Source organism: Pistacia vera, unplaced genomic scaffold (assembly GCF_008641045.1).
Source record: "Pistacia vera cultivar Batoury unplaced genomic scaffold, PisVer_v2 Contig949, whole genome shotgun sequence".
NCBI lineage: Eukaryota > Viridiplantae > Streptophyta > Magnoliopsida > Sapindales > Anacardiaceae > Pistacia > Pistacia vera.
The window spans coordinates 85199-109736 of NW_022196833.1; the positions used below are offsets into that span (position 1 = coordinate 85199).

General features: G+C 34.4%; 3 protein-coding genes, 1 non-coding gene and 1 pseudogene across 5 annotated transcripts; 3 read left to right on the top strand and 2 right to left on the bottom strand.

The window, feature by feature from the left end:
* Positions 1 to 708: 708 nt before the first annotated feature.
* On the bottom strand, positions 709 to 3500 carry LOC116120857 (trafficking protein particle complex subunit 2). 2 transcript variants are annotated; one of them, XM_031406827.1, is made up of 7 exons: positions 3391 to 3500; positions 2767 to 2866; positions 2159 to 2185; positions 1956 to 2041; positions 1782 to 1843; positions 1273 to 1358; positions 709 to 1069 (listed from the first exon to the last, which is right to left on the bottom strand). In XM_031406827.1, the coding sequence occupies exons 2-7, from the start codon at positions 2845 to 2847 to the stop codon at positions 977 to 979; spliced, it is 435 nt and encodes a 144-aa protein (XP_031262687.1). In that variant the 5' UTR covers positions 2848 to 2866; positions 3391 to 3500; the 3' UTR covers positions 709 to 976. The 2 variants fall into 2 exon arrangements, with proteins under 2 accessions (XP_031262687.1, XP_031262688.1); XM_031406828.1 differs by lacking the exon at positions 2159 to 2185.
* Positions 3501 to 5318: 1818 nt separating this feature from the next.
* On the bottom strand, positions 5319 to 8058 carry LOC116120866 (protein FAM136A-like). The gene is made up of 3 exons (XM_031406836.1): positions 7849 to 8058; positions 6713 to 6850; positions 5319 to 5592 (listed from the first exon to the last, which is right to left on the bottom strand). The coding sequence occupies exons 1-3, from the start codon at positions 7975 to 7977 to the stop codon at positions 5410 to 5412; spliced, it is 450 nt and encodes a 149-aa protein (XP_031262696.1). The 5' UTR covers positions 7978 to 8058; the 3' UTR covers positions 5319 to 5409.
* Positions 8059 to 8731: 673 nt separating this feature from the next.
* On the top strand, positions 8732 to 17297 carry LOC116120859 (annotated as a pseudogene).
* A 924-nt stretch (positions 17298 to 18221) lies between these two features.
* Positions 18222 to 19971, top strand: LOC116120847 (shewanella-like protein phosphatase 2). The gene has a single exon (XM_031406817.1). The coding sequence runs from the start codon at positions 18329 to 18331 to the stop codon at positions 19526 to 19528; it is 1200 nt and encodes a 399-aa protein (XP_031262677.1). The 5' UTR covers positions 18222 to 18328; the 3' UTR covers positions 19529 to 19971.
* A 1387-nt stretch (positions 19972 to 21358) lies between these two features.
* Positions 21359 to 21484, top strand: LOC116120872. The gene has a single exon (XR_004126612.1). It is a non-coding gene; the product is annotated as a small nucleolar RNA snoR86 (small nucleolar RNA).
* Positions 21485 to 24538: the final 3054 nt, after the last annotated feature.

The following is a 24538-nucleotide window of genomic DNA, read 5'->3' on the forward strand; positions in this document are numbered from 1 at the left end:
TTTGTTGAGTAATGCTACAGTTATCGAAGGATGCGCACCGAATTCGTGCACCGAATGATGTGTCGCAATCTTGACCGCTGATTCATTATAAGTTAATATTAATCAACGGTCAAGATTTTGTTACGTCATTCGGTGTGTAATTTTCGGTAACTCTATCGTGCACCAAATGACGTATCGCAATCTTGACCGTTGATTCATTATAAGTTAATATTAATCAACGGTCAGGATTTTGTTACGCCATTCGGTGCATAGATTCGGTGTGTAATTTTCGGTAACTCTATCATTTTCCTTGTTTGGGAATGACATTATATATATATTTAATTATTTATAAAAGATTGAAAATATTAAAAATTTTAAACTATCGATGATTTAACAAAAACCCAATAATTTAAATAAAAATATATTATTATAATTATTCTTTTCTCTTGTTTGATAAATACCCAGATCAAGTTTCTTTAAAAACCCCAAACTCTTGGCAAATGAAAATTTAAGGAGAAAAAAAAATTAAGAGAATTTTCTTACTTTAAATTGTTTGGAGGGTTGAGTTATTTACACCAACAAAAATAACTCTACACACCCAATTTTTAGTACACAGTGTTACAATTTTGTACATTATTATTTTTTTAATTAATTTTATATGATATGCAATCAAGATTCAATTTATTGATTGTGTTGAAATTATGAAAATATGAGAAAAAATATATATTAAACTTTTAATATTGGTTGTCACATTTCTAATAAAATGGCAAATTGTAATCCAACCCAGAAAAAAACCTACATCCATTAGTTACAATAAATGCCAAATAATGCATCTACACAAATAACACAGGAAATAAAAATTTTCACTGTCTGAATCTCTTCCGGACTCTGAATCCGGACACTGGTTTTGACCGGAAGGGCTCAGCCCCCGTGTATATCTTTCACCATCCCATAACAAGAAATATCAAGTACAAAGACAAAGAGAAGTGACTACAAATTACAGATACTTTCTCGCAAGTGCACGAACTTTTGTATCAAAATGAGATGATGTAATCCGTGAACCGGGCAAGTATAATGGATTAAGAAGGATCTGCAAGATTTAGAAACCACATTAATCAACAAACAGTCTCTTTCGAGAAAGAGAAAGGGAGCGATATTCTGTTGAAGTTCATTTTCAAGCACTATAGAACTAGAACCATTGTAATCTCTAAATGACCAATATAATTCACAACAATGCTCAAAAATATAAATGGAAGAAACTTCAGAGGCGAAGCTGGAAATCGATAATTTTACCTTTATGTAAAGCTCATGCACCTCTTGGAAAAAGCTCTTGATTCCATCATCATTGCGAGAGTCGTGAAGTAGCATCAATCGTGTATGTGTGGAAAGTCAAAGAAAATATCAACTCAAAACTAGTTTGCAAACAGAAAACTACGAGTGTAACGTGACATTACTGCCGAAAGCCTGCAATACTTCAACAATACAACAATTTCCACAACCATTTGCACGGTCTAAAAGATCTTAATTTATATAAATTTCAGGGAAAGAGTTGTACTTTTAATGTTGTTTCAGAATCAAAGATGCACAATTGGGACAGAAATAAGAACTTGAAACCTGTACTTCACTTTACATATTAGTAAAAAAAAAAAAATTCACCAACTAAGCAGTCTCAAACATTTTAAAATTTTAATCAATTTTGAGTAATTTGCTGTTACCACAAACGATTTGTAAAAGAAAACTATAATTTAACAATAGAAATCTCATCTTATCTATATACTTAGTCCAACTATAAGAAAGGATATGACCAGCCGTAACATAGACTGAAACCACCAAATCATTAAATCTGTCAATTGCTTTCAAGAACCTGAGAGAAAAATGTGAAAATAAAATGTATGAGATTCGAGAGTGAAAACACAATCAGGTCCAGGAAGACATTTGTGATAATACTTGGATATTTTTGGAGAAGTAGAACTCACATGGCACTAGTAGTCCATGCAAGGTCCTGCACAATATCCAGAGCTGCATGTAATATGAATTGGTGAAGCTGTGCAGCATCTTCTCTCTGTCATGAAGTTGATGGGATCAGGATATCGGCTTTGGAACAACTTGCAAGCAAGGAATGAATGTACAACTAGATATGTATATATAATTACAGATCACTAATGAAAGAATGTAAAACCTTGTCCTCAAAGACAGAAGCTTGGCGCTGAAATTTAGAAGAGTACAACTCGATTATGGCACCAAAAAGCATCACTTAAACCATGGCTTTCTCTTAGACAATAAATGTCATGTTATGATGCTCATTTTTAGAGAAATACAAAATATTATGATGTTCCCATCGAAATCCAATGAATATTAAGATAAAATCCAATAACAAACAATGTTTTCAATGGAACCCCAAGTGATGATTGAATCGAATAACCCTTGAATTTCCAACCAAGAGGTAGGAGATTCAAAATTCCCCTTGGTGACACCTTCCAAAGATATTATATCCCACCAATTTCCTAACTACCAAAGTTATAGGGTCGGGTTCGATAGTAGTCTACAGTTTCAAACCCGACAAGGAATTTCCTAGTTACAAAAATTTTTAAATAGAAAAAGGACAAGGTGCTTTCTTCGGATGTAATCAGCAAATCATTTACATGGAACCAGAAACAAACCCATATTTACATAAAACTAGATTTTGAAAAGAAGGAACTAAAACAATACAACTCTATTAATAACTAAACCTATGCAGCAATAATTATAAACATGAGAAATATAAAACAGTAATGGAGAATGTCATACTTTAACAGCAGATCCAACTTCAGCTTCATATATAGGAATTTCATTCCTGCTCACAATAATAAAACAAGCTGTAGTCGCCATCCCCGCTTTCTCACAAAACCTATGCAAGATAAAACCAGATTTCAACCACAATACAACAAGAAACAAAATCAAGACGCATGACGTTCAACAAAACATCCTAACGGTGCTAACGAGAATCAACACAAAGAGTCAAAATGTAACAGGGTAATCCATGTTCATCAAACTTCATTTTACATCACAATAATGATCATATAAACAAAATGTAACTTTTTTTCCATTTAATCACAAGAAAATTGATTCATAATAGAGTCATTCATGCTCATCAAACTTCCATTTTACATGCGTTTTCCCCCCTCTTAAAACTAATTAGAAAAATACCCAGATTCAGAAAACATTACTAAGTAAAACTAAAACGAAATATAAAAAGTGATCTTCATCAGAGAAACATTCAAATTAGCAAATCCCTAACAAAACAAAGCCAAAAAAGAACCAGAAATGATCATGAAAAAGCACAAAAATTGGAGTAAATTTCGACCATCGAACAAATTATTTGATCGAGGCCCATCAGAAGAAAGCATTGAATTAATCAAAGCTTGAACTCACCGAATCAGAAGACGAAGAAAATCAGTGAAGCAAATCAAATCTTGCGAGTGTGTTGTTGTGACTTGAGAGAGAAAGTGTAAATCAGCTTAACAGAAAAAACCGGTTTAGTTCAGGGGAAAGAAAACCGGTTTGGGTTGTTTTGGTAAAATACATTTAGTCCCCCAAGGTTTGGAGATATTTCATATTTCCCTTGTTATTATATAAGATTTTTGCTACATTACCGGAAAAAGTAACATTACATCGGCCTATTAATTACTGTTGTAGACAGATTCTGATCCAACGATGATTAGATAAAGATATACGAATAATTAACGTTATGCATTCAAGTAGTATAAAAAAACTCGTCCTTAAAACTTCCTTCTTTCAATTTGCATATATTCAAAGAACTTCAAATTTTATAAATAAATTTAATTCTTTAAGGTATTTTTATTTGACCATCAAATTATTATTAAAATCCGATGTATACATGATAATTTTATGCTATCCCATAAAAACCTTTGATACGTCCTTCATGTTTTCCTTATATACATAGACCCTCCCATTTGAAGGATATCTCACAACTAATGTTTTAAAACCCCACCCGAGGTGAAACCTGACAAAGTGGTCAGGCCCTGGGTTGATCAATTTAACCATTGTAAGCGACAAACTAAATCGATGTCTAAAAGTTTAAAATCTTACAAAAATACCCCAAACATCATTATCGGTGTCAGCAAATAAAGCTTGTTTTTTGTGACGACAACTCCCCATCACCAAAAAAACACTCCCCTCAGCCCATTGACCAAAACTTATCTCACCCCTCCCCGTTCGCCCCCCCAATCGCTGGCAACAGTGGGCTTTTTCTAGTGACATAGTTTTGTAATTTCCAGTCGATTCACTCATCGGAAATCACCGTCGTTACCACCATTGTACTCATCGGCCATTCATTTTCAAAAGCTCTAACATTTCAGCCTTCAATTGTTCACGGATTGATATTCTAATTATAGAGTTTTGAATTAATATGAAAATTTATAACCCAACCTAGTGAAGGCTCGATTCAATAGCCAGGTTGGGCCAAGTTTTAAAATACTGCTCACAACTATACCCCTTAAGACATTAATTTATACTTAGTTTCTAATTAGTTTTGGGAAAAGTAGTTTAAGAGACTTAAATAACTTAGCAACTTTTCATTTCTGTAAAAAGAATTGCAAAATTTCATAAGGACCATTATGTGTGATCGATTGGTAAGACAAATTTTGAGCATGAATAAATAATAATTCCACTTTTTTCGACATTTAAAGGCCTTGCATAATATAACTCAATGCCTTCTCCGAAAACAAAAAATGGAAAAATCTCAATTACTTGACCATTGAGAAATATAACATCGTGAGTCGTAACTCGTAAGGGTAGTTTGTGCATAATTTTCAAAACATCAAGGATGATATTAGAATTCATGACCCCAAACTCAGCATCTAACTGTCATTTTCTGAAACGTGAGGGGTGATTGGTAATTAACCCTATAAAAAACTTTCATCCTATAGTCCCGTACAAATTTTGATATATTGCAAATTTCCCCTATCACTTTACTCTATCAATCAACTTTCTTTTTATTCCACAACAAGTAGATCTGATAAGACATTAATTTCTTAATTTGGTACCAATTTTCTTAATTTGGTACCAATTTAAAAAATAAAAAAAGAGCTCGCAAGCAAACAAATTTTGAGCTATATGCAAAATTTACAAATAAAAATAACTTTAAATTATTTATTCTTATATTTATTTTTATCTATGAAAATGAAAAATTTCAAATGCATCGTTTTGGATTATTATCAAGAGGCCAATCTCAAGGCCTAAATTCTCAATTAACATCAATTGGCAAGACAAATTTTGAGCATATAAATAATAATTCCATCTCTTTCACCGAAGGCATTGCATAATAAAATTCGGACGTCTTTAAAAAAAAAAAAAAATGTCATTGCTTGACTAAGAATATGAGATTAACCAGAAAAAGCATTCATAACATTGTTGTGTTACTCATTTGGCTTAATCCTTGATGGAGAATTGAGTCTTCAATTTTCCAACGAGATGCGGCAGCGTCTTGAGGTTTTCGTCTATTGAATGGTTAACGCACGACTCTAAATCATTTACGGCCTCAGTACCAATCTTTTGGAGCTTTGCTGACTCAAACTTGTCTTGGCAAACCATTAGAGACCTATTCAATCGCTCCTGCATCGAGTATGAAAAGAATTAATAACAGAAATTCATTAATTAAAAAAAAAAATTAAAAATTGAATGATATGCGATGGAATGGAGATCAAATACTTGATTATTATAAACTCAACAACCCTGTGGTGAGTTAAAATTTTAATCCTAATTAATCCCATCAACCCAAAGCCTTTCAGTAAAATCATACAAACAAATCTGGAACGGTTATAAAGTTGTGCAGCACAGTATATGAATCCATATGGGCTCCTTGAACCTTAACTATATCAGCGGCTTTTCAATATCGTTCTAAGAATCATAACAGGCCAAGAATTTCTGATAAGGCTAAAATTTAAGAAACCAAGTTGCTGTTAGTCGATCTAAGACGATTTTTTTTTTTTTTGAAAAATGGCAAGCATAAGCCTTTTGAGTATTTGAGTTGGTCAGGAATAAAAAGAGGTGTTTTGAAGTAAGGTTTGCTAGAGTTAAAAGAACTTACGAGCAGATAAATATCAGGATTCAAAAACTAAAAAATTATATAAAAAGACTGAAAAACAAGTTGTTTAGGCTAGGAACAGCAAGAAATAGCAAAATTAGAAGGGAGAAAGACTAAGTGAGCAAGCCCCACGCATACATGCCTCAATAGACCAGAAAACTTAGTTTTCATTCACGAAACAATAATTTACATTGAGATATGAACTATAGAGTCATAATATTCTCCCTTACAACAAATCGAATGTCCCATGCCTTGTATTAAGGATCACAATTAGTTGACTTGAAGAGAGTTCACTAAGACTCGTTTTATTTAGTAGTTTCCACCGTTCATTCGATGAAAAAAGAAAAGAGAATTTCAAAATTGATACACTTTAGATATCATCCCAAAGACTACATAAAAGCAGATTCTAGCTGTTTGAATGTCGACTTAAGAAATTGATTCACCCCTATGAGGTGTATCAAGAAACTAACTATCAGTAGATGCAACTTATTTCTGTGTTTTCTCTACCAAACATTTAATTTGATAATGTTATGAAACATATGAATACACCAAGTGGAGAAAGGGGAAAAACATAACAATTAAAATGGTAGAAAACTTCACCTTGAACTATACAACAGCTCAACAAACGATGGAAGGAAGTAAACTTACTTGAAACCTGGCCATCTCATTCTCAAAGTGTTGCTGAGCTCTCATAACTGGAACACTGCAATGTTCAACACAATTGCTAATGTCTTCTTGCTTTCTTCTCCTATCAAAGCAATCATATGCACATTTGAAGTATGCTTGCTGAAAAAAATAATCATTCAAACATTGAGCAAAATCACTCCAGACACACACACACGTGCAAGAAAAAAAGGTCACAGTTGCAATTGAAGATCACAACTTATACAAAATCACGGATTCTCCACTCGATTCAGCAAAAGTTGTAAAGAGGAGATATATTTACACTGCATGTAATCTTTAGTCATCCACTCAACCCAAAAAAAAAAAAAAAAAAAACTGTTTCTGTCAAATTTATACAAAATAAAGTACAAATATATTGCTTGGTTTTTCATCTGTAGAGACAAACTCTGTCCATAGACAACTCTAAAGATCAACAAGAACACAAAAAAAACCAACCCACATGAAACAAGTAATCAAACAATCCATAAAACAATCAAAAAACTAAAATTTTTATAAATATAAAGAACACAACAAAGCCAAACATATATACAAAAGTACAAAATTTTAATTTTTTCTACCCAACCATAAGAGATCATATAAATCCCGCATGAGAAAGACAACCAACAATCCATAAAGCAATCTAATGGACAAAAATTTAACAAATACAGGGCACACAGGCCAACACAACCACATATAGAACAACAATTGCATAAATAAATCTCAAATTTTGCTACATACCCATTAAATCACATAAACCCTACATCAGAAAACACAATCAACCAATTGAAAAGAAAATCAAAAGGCCAAAATTTTCACAAATACAGAACACAAGCCAACACAAGCATATAGAAAACAGCAATTGGAGAAATAAATTTCAAATTTTGCTACATAACCATAAAAAATCACATAAACCCTACATCAGAAACACAACAAAGCCAATCATAAGGCTGAAATTTTCACAAATACAAAGAACACAAGCCAACACAAATAAATATAGAACAAAAATTACAGAAACCAAATTTCAGATTTTGCTACATACCCCCTAAAAATCACATGAAACCCAGATGAAAAAAAAAATTAAAAGGCTCAAAAGGGCATAAATTCAAAAAGAGAGAGGAGACCTGGAGGGTAAAATTGATATGGTCTTGAACAGGAAAAAGATGGCTTTGAGCAGCTGCATTTACTTCTTCAAGTTTCTTTCTCATTCTCTCTGAAACTATTTGTTCCTCCATTGCTGTCACGTGATTCATCTTCTCAACTTTTGAGTTCTCTTTGATTGATTGTTTCTTTGTTTCGCTGGAAAACTCCGAAGAGAGGAAGGAGGGTTGAGGGCTTTAACCTGAAACCTGTGTAATGTTTTTAAATTAAATGGTATAGGAAACGACTTGACGTACGAACCAACTAGAGAATGAAGAACGCCTAGACGTAGTTATAACTAGAAACCGGACGACGTGTCGTATTAAAATTGAAGATTAAAGTCCCTAGGAGTTTGAATATTGTTATAATAGTCCTTGGTGTTTTAAGTGTTCATTCCTTGAAACATCTTTGATACTCTTAATCATATACTAAAATTCAAATTATATGGTAAAAATGCATAATAAATAATTAATAATATGACAATTGAAGATAAAATAAAAATATTTATTCTTCAAATTATAGAATGACAACATTTTATTGAAGGTTTTTAACATATTGTATATTCATCGATGCATATGTTTACGCTGTTGATGATCATCCATCAAGAAGCGCTCTAGGGTTCACCCGGGTGGTTTACCGGTTACCTTCTTTGGTGCCCCTATGCTTTATGATCTCAAGCAGTTCCAAATAATTAATTTTTGATATCTGCATTCTGTGAAAAATCAGATTTTTGTTAAGAATCAAAGTTTTTGGTGAAGAAATTCAAGCCCATTTGTATCAATAGAATAGGAGAGACCTGGATGAAAGTGAAGAAGTTTGTGTTTTTGGGGGCTTGATGTAATTTTCTAGTGAAGAACGCAGAGAGAGATGGGTGAACAAGATGGATTGGAAGGGAGCCAGCTAGTGGATCTTTCCAAGCACCCATCTGGGATTGTTCCCACTTATTGAATTGAGATCCGAAGATCACGTAGAAGATAATGCAGTTACTGCAAATCAGGCCAAACCTCAACAAGCAATGAAGAAATAGCAACAATCCTGGACCTTTATTTTCGGTTCTGTTTTATGCCTTGATTTACATAACAGACTTTGTTTTTGAATTTTGTATATTGTTTTAGTAGGCGTCAGTTACTCATAGCAATATTATAAAGTCTTCTATTCTATACACAAAAATTATATAAAAACACTGAAAGTTTTCACAGCCAATTGGTTTGTTAATTCTACATGGTATCAGCCAGAACGACTTACGTCCTTTCCTAAAATTCTTCATCTCTGCTCATGTCTCTCCTCTTTTCTTTCTCATTCCCCTCCATAGCCACCATGGCCATTTCCGCCAATTCTTCCTCTACTTTCGACAACACTCCCAGCACTCTCCCTACCTTCAATCCTTCCTCCAGCATTAATATCGCAAAACTTACCCTTACTAACTTTCCAACTTGGAAAGCAACCATCTTTCCCTATCTTAAGGGTCAAAAAGTGTTTGGCTATGTTGATGGCACTATTAAAATGCTTGTGTAGGAAATTCCTCTCAGTGATGGCAACATGCAACCCAACCCATCCTTTGAAATCGGGGAAACTCAAGATAATCTTATTCTAAGCTGTATTAATGCCTCTCTTATTGATGATGTACTCATGCAGGTAGCACACTGCACAACTTCTTATGAAGTCTGGACATCTCTTCACACTGCTTTTGCTACACAATCAAAAGCCAAGGCCATCCAAGTCCGTTCGTAACTTGCTACTGCTCGGAAAACTACTTAGTCTATTACAAACTATTTCATGTATGTGAAGACGTTGTCTGATGACCTTGCTATGGCAGGACAACCCCTTAAATGTGATGAAATCATCACATATCTACTCGCTGGTCTTGGACCCGAGTATGATACTCTTGTTACAACAGTTTCTATTAAAGAAAATGTCACCCTAGAAGAGGTGTACTCTGTGCTACTCACCTGTGATGCACGTGTGCAGCAACATCAACAAGCTCTCTTGTTTGCCATACCATCGGCCAATGTTGCTACCAAGCAACAATCTTTTTCTGGATCTCATGCCACAACAACAATTCTATCTTTCGAGGCAGGGGCCGTGGCCAACACTCTTCCCATGGTAAAGGTAATTTCCAAACTGCTTCTCGTTCAAATAACAACTACAATAATCTTTGGTGTCAGCTATATGATAAACCTGGCCATACTGTGGCTCGCTGCTTCAAGAGATTTGATAGTCACTTTCTTCCACAACCTCCTCGTCTAACTCCTCAAGCCAACATTGCCTCTAACCAACTCTCTCAGCACTCAACGAAGCAAGAATGGCATGCCGACACTGGAGCTACGCACCATTTGACTAACAACTACAACAATCTTAATGTTCGTGGTGAAGAGTATGCTGGAAATAATCAAATTCAAGTTGGAGATGGCATAGGTTTGCACATAACTCACCTAGGCAAGGCATCCTTATCCACACAGTCTCACTCGTTTGTCCTTGATCAAATATTAGTTGTTCCTCAAATTACCAAAAATCTGATTTCTACCAAGAAATTCACTAAGGATAATCCTGTCTATTTTGAGTTTCATGCTTCTTTTTTCTTGATCAAGGATTACTCAGGGAACACCCTGCATAAGGGTATCGTCAAGGATGGTCTCTACTGTTTTTCCCAGCCTCTTTAACGTTTATATCCCAAAGCTCTTGTTGGTGTCCGTGTCTCAGTCTCAGATTGGCATTGTCGTCTTGGGCACGCATCCTACAATACTGTCAATCATGTTATCCGCACTAATCACCTTTCATTTATTTCCACTAAAAGGCACCGAATATGCCCTGAATGTGAGATGGCAAAAAGCCATAACTTACCTTTTTCAATTTCTGTACCTCATGTTATGTAGCCCCTAGAACTGATTTATTAAGATGTATGGGGGCCTAGTTCCATGATTTCGAGCTACAACTCTCGTTATTATTTTTTTTGTTTGGATGCTTTTACAAAATTTATTTTGTTATTTCCTCTTAAGCAAAAATCTGATGTTGAAAGTGTTTTCTTAAACTTTCAGACGTATGTCGAATGCCACTTTAACACCAAAATTAAGCCTATTCAAACTAATTTGGGGGGGGGGGGGGGGGGGGGGTGATATCGTAGACTAAATACATATTTTTCCAAATGTGGTATTCAACATCGTCTGCTTGCTCATACACTTATGAGCAAATGGGATCCATTGAAAGACGACATCGCCAAATTGTTGAAATGGGTCTAGTCTTATTAGCCTATGCTAATCTGCCAAAACCATATTGGGAGGATGTGTTTCTAACCGATGTGTATATAATTAATCGTCTTCCTAGTAAAATTTTGAATAATTGCTCTCCCTTTGAAAAAGCTTACAATCAAAAGCCAAATTATAACTTTATGCGTGTTTTCGGTTGTGCTTGTTGGCCTAATTTACGCCCTTATAACAAACATAAATTTGAGTACAGATCTAAAACATGTATTTTTATTGGCTACAGTCTCTCACATCAAGGGTATAAGTGTCTCGATTTATCTACTGGCAAAATCTTTGTGTCCCGACATGTTATATTTGATGAAGCTTTTTTTCCTTGCAAATCTAACACTTCTGCATCCATAGTACCTGAGTCAGCCACTATCACCTTACCATCCAATCTACATCCAAGTGTCTCAAATTCTCTCACTCTACCTGCAGGTGATGTTACTAGTGCTAATCCTGTCTCTCCGCCTGAATCTGATATTATGCCAGCTGCTGCTCCTACAACTGAAGTGTCAAATGCTGTGCCACCTCCAGCAATGCATGCAGCTCATTCCTCTATTACAGATGCACCTATTCCTTCCACCATAACAAGAAAGATGACTATCAGATCACAGACAAACTCCCTCAAACCGAAGCAACCATATGTTTGGTTCATCAAATACCCACTGCCTCAAGCACTTTTTGTTGAATACTGCCACACCGAGGTTGAACCAACCTCCTTTACTGAAGCTTCAAAGAACCAAAAGTGGAGGGAAGCAATGAACATGGAATTTAATGCTCTCTTACAAAATAAGACTTCGGATCTTGTGCCAGCTCGTTTCGATATCAATCTTGTTGGAAATAAATGGGTTTACCTATCAAGACTCACGCCGATGGAACTGTAGAGAGGTACAAGGCACGACTGGTCGCTAAAGGTTATCATCAACAACATGGTGTTGATTTCCTCGAAACCTTTAGTCCCATCGTCAAACAAGGAACCATTCGGTTGGTATTATCTATAGGTCACTCAAAGAATAGGTGTATTTGGCAACTGGATATCCAGAATGCCTTTCTTCATGGGCTGCTACATGATGAAGTCTATATGTGCCAACCTCAAGGGTATATTCATCCGGATTTTCCCACGCATATATGCCACTTAAAGAAAAGTCTGTATGGCCTTCGTCAAGCTCCCCGTTCTTGGTTTTCTCGATTGACAGACCACTTGCTTCAATATGGTTTTGTTGGCTCTAAATCTGATCCTTCTCTTTACATTCTACAGACTGAAAATTTCCAGTTGCTCATACTCAGCTATGTTGACGATATAAGCGTCACAGGCTCTCACGTTACGGAAGTCACCAAATTAATTTCTTATCTTGGACGTGCCTTTCCTATCAAAGATTTGGGCTCGTTATCCTACTTTCTCAGAGTTGAAACTCTACGTGATGGTGGTACTCTTTTTTTGACTAAGAGGAAATATGTTATTGACTTATTACAAAGACTCAAGTTAGATAAGGTGAAACCTTGCAGCATGCCAATGTCAACAAGCTGCAAGCTAACCAAATTTGAGGGAGTTGATTTCGACGACCCATACTTATATCGAAGTACTATTGGTGCCTTACACTATCTTGGTTTTACAAGGCCAATTATTGCGTTTGTAGTTCATATGGTGAGCAAGTTCATGCATTAGCCCAAAGATGTTCACTGGCAGGCAGTGAAAAGAATACTTCGTTATCTCAAACATACCGTCAACTATGGTTTACATATTACAAATCAGTTTGCTCATACTTTACAAGCCTTTAGTGACACCGATTGGGCCGGTGACAATGATGATAGACGAAGTGTAGGGGCATATTGTATTTTTCATGGTTCTAATTTAATTAGCTGGAGCTGCAAACAGCAACAAACTGTAGCATGCAGCAGCACTGAATCAGAGTATAAGTTACTAGCCAACACTGCTGCTGAATTACAGTGGCTTCAATCACTTTTGAACGAACTCAACATGCCTCTCCAACTTTGTCCAACTCTTTGGTGCGATAATATTGGAGCAACTTATCTATCTTCCAATCCAATGTTTCATGCTCGTATGAAACATATTGAAATTGACTTCCATTTCGTACGAGATCAAGTTGTGCAGCAGAAACTTCAAGTTTCTTTCTTGTCTACGCGTGATCAGCTCGCAGATTTGTTGACTAAACCTCTAGCTGCTGCACGGTTTAATCATCTCAGAGCCAACATTCATGTGCAGGAGTTGCCCATTCGATTGAGGGGGTGTATTGAATTGAGATCCGAAGATCACGTAGAAGATAATGCAGTAACTGCAAATCAGGCCAAACCTCAACAAGCGGAGAAGAAATAGCAACAATCCTAGACCTTTATTTTCGGTTCTATTTTATGCCTTAATTTACGTAACAGACTTTGTTTTTGAATTTTGTATATTGTTTTAGTAGGCGTCAATTACTCATAGCAATATTATAAAGTCTTATACTCTGTACACAAAAATTATATAAAAACACTGAAAGTTTTCACAGCGAGTTAGTTTGTTAATTCTACACCACTCTTCAGTAAGTTTATTTATTTATGTAGATTGTTTGTTTATTTATTTATATTGATTTAGGTATTTTACATGTCTTTAGTATGTATGTGTGGGTATTTTTTTTTTTTTTTTTTTGTCAGGTGATTTGGAGAATGGATTAAGGAGTTTATGTTGATGGTTTAGATGGGCATGTAGGATAATTTAGAATACAGAATTCCATGATTGATTCTCTTAGTTCTTGAGTGAGAGAATACACAACACTGAATACAAGTTTTTGCTTTTGAAAAACGTTTTTGGTTGAAGTGTTTTCAAAATTAAATTGAAAAGGAAAGAAATGTTTGTTTCCTCAAATTTTAACTAGGAAAACAGTTTTTAAATATTATATCAAACAAGTTATTCACATGTCAATTCTATTGAAATACAGTTGAAATTTTTAGAACCTTTATATATCCGATATCCGTGTGTATTTATAGTACAAAATGGAGGGAAATTCATTCACTCTGCTGAGTAGATATTTTTGTAAATGCTTATATTGTCATAGAGTAATTTTAATATCAAAATCTTATTAAATAATGTAAAGGTATTGGCCATATTATGAGAAAAAAGAAAAGGTTTAAAGACTTGGCTTTATTTGTGATGTAATTGATTGATGTGTGTATTAGTACCTACTACTGTGGTAACTTTTTGAAAATGAGCAGATGATTTTATGACTGCTGATTATAATTGTCATTTTCTAGATCAATGCATCTTAATTTGGTATTACTTCTATATGCAACATTGTGTCTCCCTTTTATAGAAGGTGTTATCGCAATGTGGACCGGAACTCTTGCTATAATTTAATATAGTTTCAACTAAAATGGGATTTTGACCTTTTTTGTATATTATTTTGGAAATAAATTAGCCAAAAGTTTGATTATTCATTCTAATTAGGAACTCTTACCATTATTCCCATGGATCTCTGTATTTTAGGAACATTGTATCAACTGTCAACTTGGATTGCAAATTGGATCTTAAGCAAATTGCCCTACAAGCTCGTAATGCAGAATACAACCCTAAGGTAATTCCAGAAATCGTTGCGCATTGTGTGAAATGTGGAGTTTGATTACATTCCCAACTGTGGGGCCTACAGATTACGACCAAACTTCTCTTTCTTCTCTCTTTATCTGTGTTTGTGGATTGTCTTGGTTGCTCAAACATCATTTATAATCATCACGACCTTGTGCCTAATTCTAAGTCTTGTAGACTTGTTCTATTTGATCACTAATCTTTCTTTGAAATGGAACTACAGCGTTTTGCTGTTGTCATTATGAGGATCTGAGAACCAAAAACTACAGCTTTGATTTTTGCTTCTGGAAATATGGTTAGTTCCCTCATTCCCTCATAAATTATTATTGTTATCGCCATCACAACACCACTAATAAGCTTAGCTTTGCTGGTGTTATGGATGATATTGTTGAAAGAAGTTGTAGCTTGATTCGTTCGTCATCTCTTTGGCTCGTGTTTTCATTCTCCCATTCAAATTAATTATAGTCATCAAATATAACTCCTGAGGGGTGGGTTTGATTGATATGACCTTTGTTTCCAATCAAGAAGTTAGAGATTCAATTCCCTTGTTATTATGTCTGTCAGTAGACCATATCTGAACTCAGTACACGCTGAGGGATGTCTGCTTTGCAAGGAAAAGTAGCTGTCAAATAGGCCATCTATGCTGGAAATGATGTACTTTACTTGCTTTCCCTTTCACTGTAAGAGTTTCCTCTCTTGTTTCAGGTTCGCACTGGAGTGAAGAGTGAACAACAGTCAAAACTAGCAGCAAGAAAGGTTTGTGTTTCCTTGTGAAATGCTTATAGCTTGATACTGTAATCTAGAATATAGTGTTTGGTGTGGTAATAGTCTTGTTAAAAAACAAATTACTGAGTTTTCAAAGGAAAAAAATAGAAAAAAAAAAAAAAAAAGAATCCTTTCCTTCAATTTAGAAATGATCATTGATTCATCAACAATGAAAACCTGGCTGATTTTTTTCTTATTGGTGAAGACATACTTGTGGAGTTAAATTAATATGACATCATTTTTATACTTTTAGTATGCTCGAATCATTCAGAAGCTTGGATTTCATGCAAAATTCAAGGTATGTACACTTCCTTTCTTTTAAAGCAAACATGTGCATGCTTGTGGCTTCTAAGCTTTTGTGTCCTTTTGGAAGCTTATTATATGTTTTTCTTCATTATCGTGATGCAAGACTTCAAGATTCAAAATATTGTTGGCTCCTGTGATGTTAAATTTGCTATCAGACTGGAAGGTCTTGCATACTCCCATGGTGCCTTTTATAGTGTATTTGATATAATATCTTTCATTAGATTTCATTCACCTCTCTGCAATTGGTTAAGTACAGCTTTTTTAGGTTCACTTTTAAACTGTCGGTTGATACCTGATTCCCCTACTGTTAGATTTGTATCCGTCTATCTTCTTTATATAGTTTGTCTGATTTCTTTTGGTATGAAAATACTCGTTTCATGCTAGTTTCTCTTCTACGTTCTGAAAAATGATTGATGATAGTTTACTTGTCGCTCTATGTTGCTTGCTCTTGTTTTTAAGGGTGAGGACTTATGTTGTCTTTTGTGATGCAGTATGAACCAGAACTCTTTCTGGGTCTTATAGATCGCATGAAACAACCAAAAATTGTGCTCCTTATTTTTGCGTCTGGAAAAATTGTTATCACAGGAGCTAAGGTGCTTTTGAGTTTTTGTTTGCACTCTTGGCTTTCTCCTATGTGCATGTTTGCCAGTTGATATGCCAACTGACAAGACAATCTTCTTTTTTTGATATATTAGGTGAGAGATGAGACCTACACGACCTTTGAAAACATTTACCTTGTCCTTAATGAGTTCAGTAAGGTCCAACAGTGGTACAGCATAAGTTGAATCTCTCTCTCTTCCTTTCAGCTGGTTGGCTGATCTATTCTCTCCCTATTCTTTCAACAACACACTTAAATTTTGAAAGAAAAAGAAGAAAAACTTGAGTATGTAAATTTTTTTGTTCTTGCTTCTGGCTCATGTTTTTTTCTGATTTGGCTGCAGAGTTGCAGATAATACACATTTGAATGGGGGTTCAACTCTCTGTCATAAATGTCTAGTTCAAGATGTGTTCTCTTCCGAGTCCTGGTGTTGAAGGAAGTGGATTAAGTGTAAGTATGCACATCATGGGCTGAAGAAGCTGTCTTTAGGTTGTGGTTATGTCATTAAGGTCTACGACTTTCGTCGCGGTCAAATACTTCTCTATAGCAGTACACGATGAGAAGACCCAAATGTCCTTTGTAATTAGCTGTATGGTTTATAGGGAAACGTCTAAGTGAGTGAAGCACATTTTTTTTTTTTGTTCCCTGATTCATTAATGGGACAAAAAATTTGTTTGAATATTAAAAATTTTGTTCCAATTTTGACAAAATCTGAAGGATTCTTATGTCCTGCATTGTCTAAGTAAATACTAATGGTGCTCATATCATTGTCTGCTAGATTAAACTAGATGCGTTATAGAGGATCGTCTTGCAGCGATCTTTTGTTCCAGTAACTCACAGAGCCTTCTGCGGAGTTGTGATTGTACATTCCCTTACTTCCTGAATATTGTATCAATGCTCACTTCTGGTATTTCAAGTTTTGAAAGAGTCTGTATCGTTTATGTATCTCCGAAGTCACCGGTCTAAGTTGCTCTATCGTGTACTTGGCAGTTGGCAGAACCGATAAATCCATGTATAGTAGATGCTAAATTTGAAAGAGAATGGTAGGTGCTCATCAGTCTTGTTATTTCTCCTCGTTGTAGATGACTTTTTGATTTTATCTGAGAAAGTGCTCGAGACTTATAGAGTACATATATTGTTTCGTGCATATATCTGGTTTCACTTGCAGGGAAGAGCAGAGTGAATGGTAATATTGGTCTCTGGACATTATTGTAAGCGTCAAATTGATATTTATTGAAACCTCGAAGAAAGGTTGAAAATGAGTTAATTACATTGTCATCCTTGAGGTTTGGTGCAAAAATGTTTTTCCCCTCTAATTATGAGAAAGTAATTGGGCTAATTCATGTACCATATGCCATGGTGGAGGTAGATGAGCATGAATATGTGTAAGTCATTATAATATAGAAAATCATACAAGACTATGTTTAAATGCTGTTAAATTTATTTATTAGACTCAAATAATATTTTATATATAAGAATCTGATCGTCTCATTGTAATTATATCATGATAGTACTCACTAAACATTCAATTCTTCGACATCAACCTCGTGATTAACAACTCCACTCCAACACACACCATAACCAAATCCCCTCGACAACAGCCACTACAATGCAATTGTCTTTGACACAGCGAATAGGGTGTATCTGTAATATTTTCAAAACTGTAAAAGTGGGAGTTTATATAGCAAATATCAGTGATTCATCAGATATTTATCCCAAAAAAAAATCCTACGACCCAACCGGAGTGTCGTACATGATAATTCAAAACAAACGACTTCTTGTTTGTATCACCTACTTCAGAACGGCATCTCGTACGTCATGCCCAAAACCAAAATCGTCATTGGATCATAGCCGATGTCAATGGACAAACTCAGCCAACCACCATTACCAGACCTTAAAAATCAGAACTTCTTCTACAAAGCACACAGTATTCTCTGAGTTTCAATCAGAAAAACAAAAACAAAAGCAGAATTGAAATGAAAAACCAAGAAAACAGAAACAAAAACAGCATAACATGCGAAAACTTACCTTCATTTCTCTCTTCATTCGTTGACACTTTCGTTGATTTCACTGTAACCGACGGCCTATTTCTCCCAAACACACTTCCTCAAAATGCCCCTGAAACGCCACCACCAATGGCCGCCCACTACCCGTCTCCGGATCGTCTGATTGCCATCGGTGATCTCCACGGAGACCTGGAAAAATCAAGGCAAGCTTTCAGATTGGCTGGTTTGATCGACGGCTCTGATCGCTGGACAGGTGGGTCCACAACGGTGGTTCAAGTGGGCGATGTGCTTGACAGAGGGGGTGAAGAGATAAAAATTCTTTATTTGCTGGAGAAGCTGAAGAGGGAAGCTGAGAAAAATGGAGGTAAAGTTTTGACCTTGCATGGAAATCATGAGATTATGAATGTTGAATTTGATTTTAGGTTTGTGACTGAAAAGGGTTTGAAAGAATTTGAGAATTGGGGGTTTTGGTATGGTGCCGGTAACAAAATGAAGTCTTTGTGTGTTGGTTTGGATAAGCCTAGGGATTTGTTTGATGGGGTGCCTTTATTTTTTAAGGGTGTGGATGCAAAGTATTGGAATGGCATTAGGAGTAGGATGGCGGCGTTGAGGCCGAGTGGACCCATTGCAGAGCGGTTTTTGAGCAAGAATGTTACAATTTTGGTGGTTGGGGAGTCAGTTTTCGTCCATGGCGGGTTGTTGAAGGAGCATGTGGAGTATGGATTGGAGAGGATTAATGAAGAAGTAAGGGATTGGATTAATGGGTTAAGTGGGAGTCGGGCGCCATGGTATTGTAAGGGGAGGGATGCTGTGGTGTGGTTGAGGAAGTTTTCAGATGATTATAAGAAATGTGATTGTTCGTTGCTTGAACATGCTCTAGCAACGATTCCTGGTGCGAAGAGGATGATTATGGGGCATACAATTCAGGATTTGGGGATTAATGATATTTGTGATGGTAAAGCTATAAGGATCGATGTGGGTATGTCCAAGGGATGTGGTGATGGATTGCCTGAGGTTTTGGAGATTTTTGGGAACAAGGAATTGCGGGTCTTGACATCAAATCCGTTGTATCAGAACAAGAACAAAGATTATTTGGATGCTTATAGGAAGGAGGGGCTTGTTTTTCTGAAACCAGAACAGGGACCTAGACAAGTTGAGGTGAAGGCTTAGTTATTATTTATGCAGTCTCTTGAACATAATTGTTTTCCATTTGTAGCCTGGCAAGAACTAAATTATTGGATGGGGCTCTAGAATTCTGAAACATTGATGTAGGTTAATTTAATCAATACAAAGATGAAAGATACTTGAATGCATTTTTGAGTATCGAATTCTTGAATTGAGCTTCTGTTGTTAAATTGTAGTTTCATTAGGTCTTCTTCGTTGCCCTTCGAAGGATTATGTATAGTCTAATACTGCTAAGAGTCTTTCACTATTAGCAATAGTAATGATAATAAAAACAACAATTCGAAGATAACTCATCATGAAGTTCTTCACTTCTTCCTTCTAGCATATTCTATGTTTTGCATTTAGTATTGTTGCTTTTGTTCTTTGAGCAGTTGCATGTGAAGTATATAGCTAGTTTGTGTTCATAATTCATTGCGCTTTGTTGCCATTTTCTTTTTGTTTGACACAGAGGTATGATTTTCATGATTTGAACCTTTTGTTTCACATTCTCGTTTGATTCGGTACAAATCTTGCTGGTAATTGATAGATTTGGTTTGAATGAAATTTGGTAATTTGGAGTCAATGGTTGTATAAATTTGGATTTTTCGCATGAATGAGATTGGGCGAGTGCAGATCAAGAATATTGTGTTATTGTATTGCTGAAAAATCGAAAGCTCAAACAAGTCTTCTCTTGTTGAATTTAAGCAGAATGCTTTTATTTGGGAGTGTGAAATGTGTACCGTAGTGTAGTGAATCCTGAACAGTTGAAATCGAGTGCACCAATTGTTTCTAGCAAGTTGTAAGTCTCGATACTTTTGAATGCTTGAGTATTGTAGAACAATCGTTGCGCCGGATTTCACCTGTTCAATAATCATGTGTTTGTTTCTGGCAGTTTTTATTACCCAGAACAGAAAACATGGACTGTGAATAGGATTTTAATGTTCACTGCCACATTTAGATGAAAGTTCATAATCAGATGAACATTGTTTATTGAACTATTGAATTCTGCATACAGTTGCTTATAATTAACCGTTCGTAATTAGTCGAGTAGTTAAGTTTCTTGTTCGCCTTTCCAGCTTCCCAAACATTATACAATTTCAGTAGGATCCCAGTTTCAAAGTCGAGTTCACAAAATGTTTTTCATTGCAAAAGGACAGTTCTTATCGTTCAGAGTATATGAAATTGAGTTCTTGTTATTGTTTATGTTTATGTTTGAACTGCAAATTTCTAAGAGCGCGCTGCCATTTTCTTTCGATACAAATTATACAATCCAAAAAACAAGCGTAAAATTAGTAAAATCAGAAAACGATTATAAGTCGTTATTATAGTCTTTTATAGTTCTCAATCTTAAAACAATTTTTAAATATTATATCAAACATATTAAAAAACAATTCAAAAATTTGCATTATATTTTAGTTTTTAAAAATTATTTCTGAATCACGATCAAAGAAACCCTAAATTTATAAGTTACATAATTTTTTTTTTAAAACTTAATCTAAATCAAAATATTTTGATATTAAAAAAATCATTAAAAATAAATAAAACTCTCAATAAAATAAAATTTACATGAAAATTTTCATTTACAAACTTAAAAAAAAAAAAAAAACATGGGCTTATCATAGCATAAACAGAGCCCAACACGGAGGGGTATTATTGTCATTTGACAAGAACTAGGGTTTCCAGTTTCCTCTTCATCTTCTATATAAACCCCCGTACTCTGAGTTCTCCAAATCGTTCAAGGTTCTCTTCTTCTTCTTCTTCTTCCTTCTTCAACAATAATTAGGGTTTTAATGTTTTTGTAGTCGAAATTGTGTTCTAATTGAAAGCCAATTTGCAGAGCAAGGGCGTCACATTAAACAATGGCGTGATTTGCATTGAAGGTTGGCAATATTAATCAGCGATTCTCCGTGCCTATCAAATTATATCTCGTTTTGATTATGGCCTCGAACAAGTCGCTACAATTTTATTTTTTCGCCCATCTTTCTTTTCCGATTCATAATCTGTCTGTTTTCCTGAGAAAATAAAAAATCGTTTGTGGATTTAAGTGAAGGCTAAATAATCTTTTCAATGAATTGAATTTTACTAACCCTAATTTCAAGATTTCTTCTTTTGAGATTACTGAGAAACCGTATTGTAATTTATTTTAAATCCTAAAATAAAATCTTACGGCTCTCCAACTTTTGAGTTGTTTAATGCTGGAAAATAACTTGTGGGCACTCAAGAAATCAATTATAGGGTTAAGTTCATGAACCCAATTTGGTCAAATTTGAAAGCCCAATGTCCTAATTCAGGAATAAGGCAATTATGTTAATGTAAATAGCTATTGTCTGTTTTGGATTTACGAGACCTCACGGTTTTATTCCGAGGCCTTTCGGGGTTTTATTCGTGGGCTTTTAAAGTTAAGAGGAGAAACTTGTCATTTCATGAAAGAATGGGGGTAAAAATAAACTCTTAATTTAGCTACACTTCTCTATTTAAAAACCCCCACCGTAGTCCTGAGTAATTCTCGATCACCACTAAGCCCCTAAAGTTTCTCAACATTACAAAGCACCCACAAAATGTTCCAAAACATTTATATAATCCGATTCGTATTAAAACATGCAAAAATATGGTTGAACAAGTGCTCGTCCTGATGATCATACATCGAATGTTCTGACATAATCATTCGCAAACGCCACCATTGATTCGCTACTATAAGCGGTTTCATGGTGCCATAGATATGAGCTAGCTTTGAGTCTCCATGTCACAGGGCAAATTTCGCTGTGTTCCCAAAATCCTGTCAGCGCACACACACCAAAAAAAAAAAAAAAAACGAAATTTCTACTTTCGCCCTTGAATTTTTTAAAATCAAGATAAGAGTTTCTAAGAGAGAAACTGACTTATATTTATTTACAGGTAATATATCTTTATTCTTTTCCTTTTCAAAATGAAATATTCATTTCAAAAGATAAAACTGGTAATACTAATTAATTAATTTTTTATTAATACATTTTTTTATCTTCGACAATGATAATTGTTTAATATATATATATATATATACTTGAAATATTTTACAGCCCTCTTGAAAAAAAAAATTCTGAATTTGTTCAATTGCTTCTGTTTTAAAAAAAAAAAAAAAAATTCATATCGAGTATTTATAAATAAGAAAAAAAAAGATTTCATGAATCGGATATTAACAATTTTTTTTTTTTTTTTAACTCGATGATTTCATTGGTATTGGTAAAAATAAATTATCAAATAATATAATGTTTTTAAAATATGAAATACGGTGAAGAAGATATAGATATATATATATGAAGTTGAATACCCATGCAAGTTGTTTGCCATGTGACATATTTTGGAACTCGTAGAATTGTTCTATTTTGACACATAGGATTTGTGGTTGTTATGTGATTGAATTTTATTGGTGATGTTGTAGAGATATATTAATTGCTGAATTGGTATTCTAAATCCAAAGGTAAAAGCAAACCTATTTGATTTTTAGCTCTAATTTTTTTTTTTTTTAATTTTAGAGCTCTAGAATTGCTCTCTCTTACCACGTTGGATGTGTGGTTTAATGACATATTTTTAGCTCTAAGATTCATGAATCCACATATGGTTGTTCGCCATGAATACCCATGCAGGCTGTTCGTCATGTGGTACATTTTTTGAAACTCTAGAATTGCTCAATTTTGACACATTGGATTGACAAGTCAATCAAATTACTCTATCTTGACACATTTAATTGATATTTGTTACTCCATTTATAATTATTAATTAATTAAAAAATTGGAACAATTCTAATTATATAGGTGCACTGCATTATCATTCTTAAGGTCTAACCATAATGACACCTTATAATTGTGATTGTCATGTAGTTGAATTTTATTCGTGATGATGTAGACAATATTAATTGTTACATTGGTATTCCAAAGTCTAAATAAATAAGCATAAAGATTGGATTACATAGGTGTATTGCATTGTTGTATTAATAATTAATAATAATACTAATTATGTAGGTGCATTGCATTGACATTCTAAAGGTCTAACCATAAGGACACCTTAGATTTGTGATTGCCATGTGGTTGAATTTTATTGGTGATAATGTAGACAATATTAATTGCTACATTGGTATTCCAAAGTCTAAATAAATAGACATAAAGATTTTATTACATAGGTGCATTGCATTGGTAGTAAAAGCATACATGTTTATTAATAATTATATAGGTCCATTGTATTGACATTGCAAACAGTTTTTCGTATTCAATTCGTATTTAATTGTGTTGGCATTCGAAATGTCTAAATAAGAGATTATAAAAGGGGCGTATGTTCAGTTGTGTATTATCGAAATATGTTAGTTGGTTTCAACAATATGCCTAGTTTTTTGTTAATTGTTTAAAGGTCATGTTAGTTTGTGTCAATAATACCTCTGTTCTTCATGATTTTATTTATCGATGATTTTTTATTTATTTATGTTTTTGTTGTCGTTTATAGGTCAAAGATTCATGAATTGGCATGGAATAAATCAGGATGTCCGATTGACATTGTCAAACGAGTTGTTATTTTGATTCTTTCTTCTAAACTATAAGTATATCTTCTAACTATTTTAATAGGAAATTGTAAGTATATCTCCCAACTATTTTAACGGTTATTATTTGATTGAATGATTATTTTTGTTCGATCAATCTATTTGAATGATTAATTGTGTTAGTCTTGCCGAATGATAAGTGTATTCCTTAACAATTTTAATATAAAGATTAATTAACTTTTGTTGATTTCATTTTCAGGTAACAGTTATTATACGAGTGAATCCTTAACAAATTTTAACATGAAGATTGATTAAATTTTGTTATGTTTGTTTTCAAGGAAATTTTATGTACTTTACTAAGATCAAATCGAGGATGATCCTATTTTCAGCCGAACTGTGAGTATGTGTCATAACTATATTAGTAGAACAATTCAATTGTGTTGAATATGTTTTCTGTAAAACCATTCGTGTATTTTAATTTGTTATATGAATGATTTATTGTTTATGTC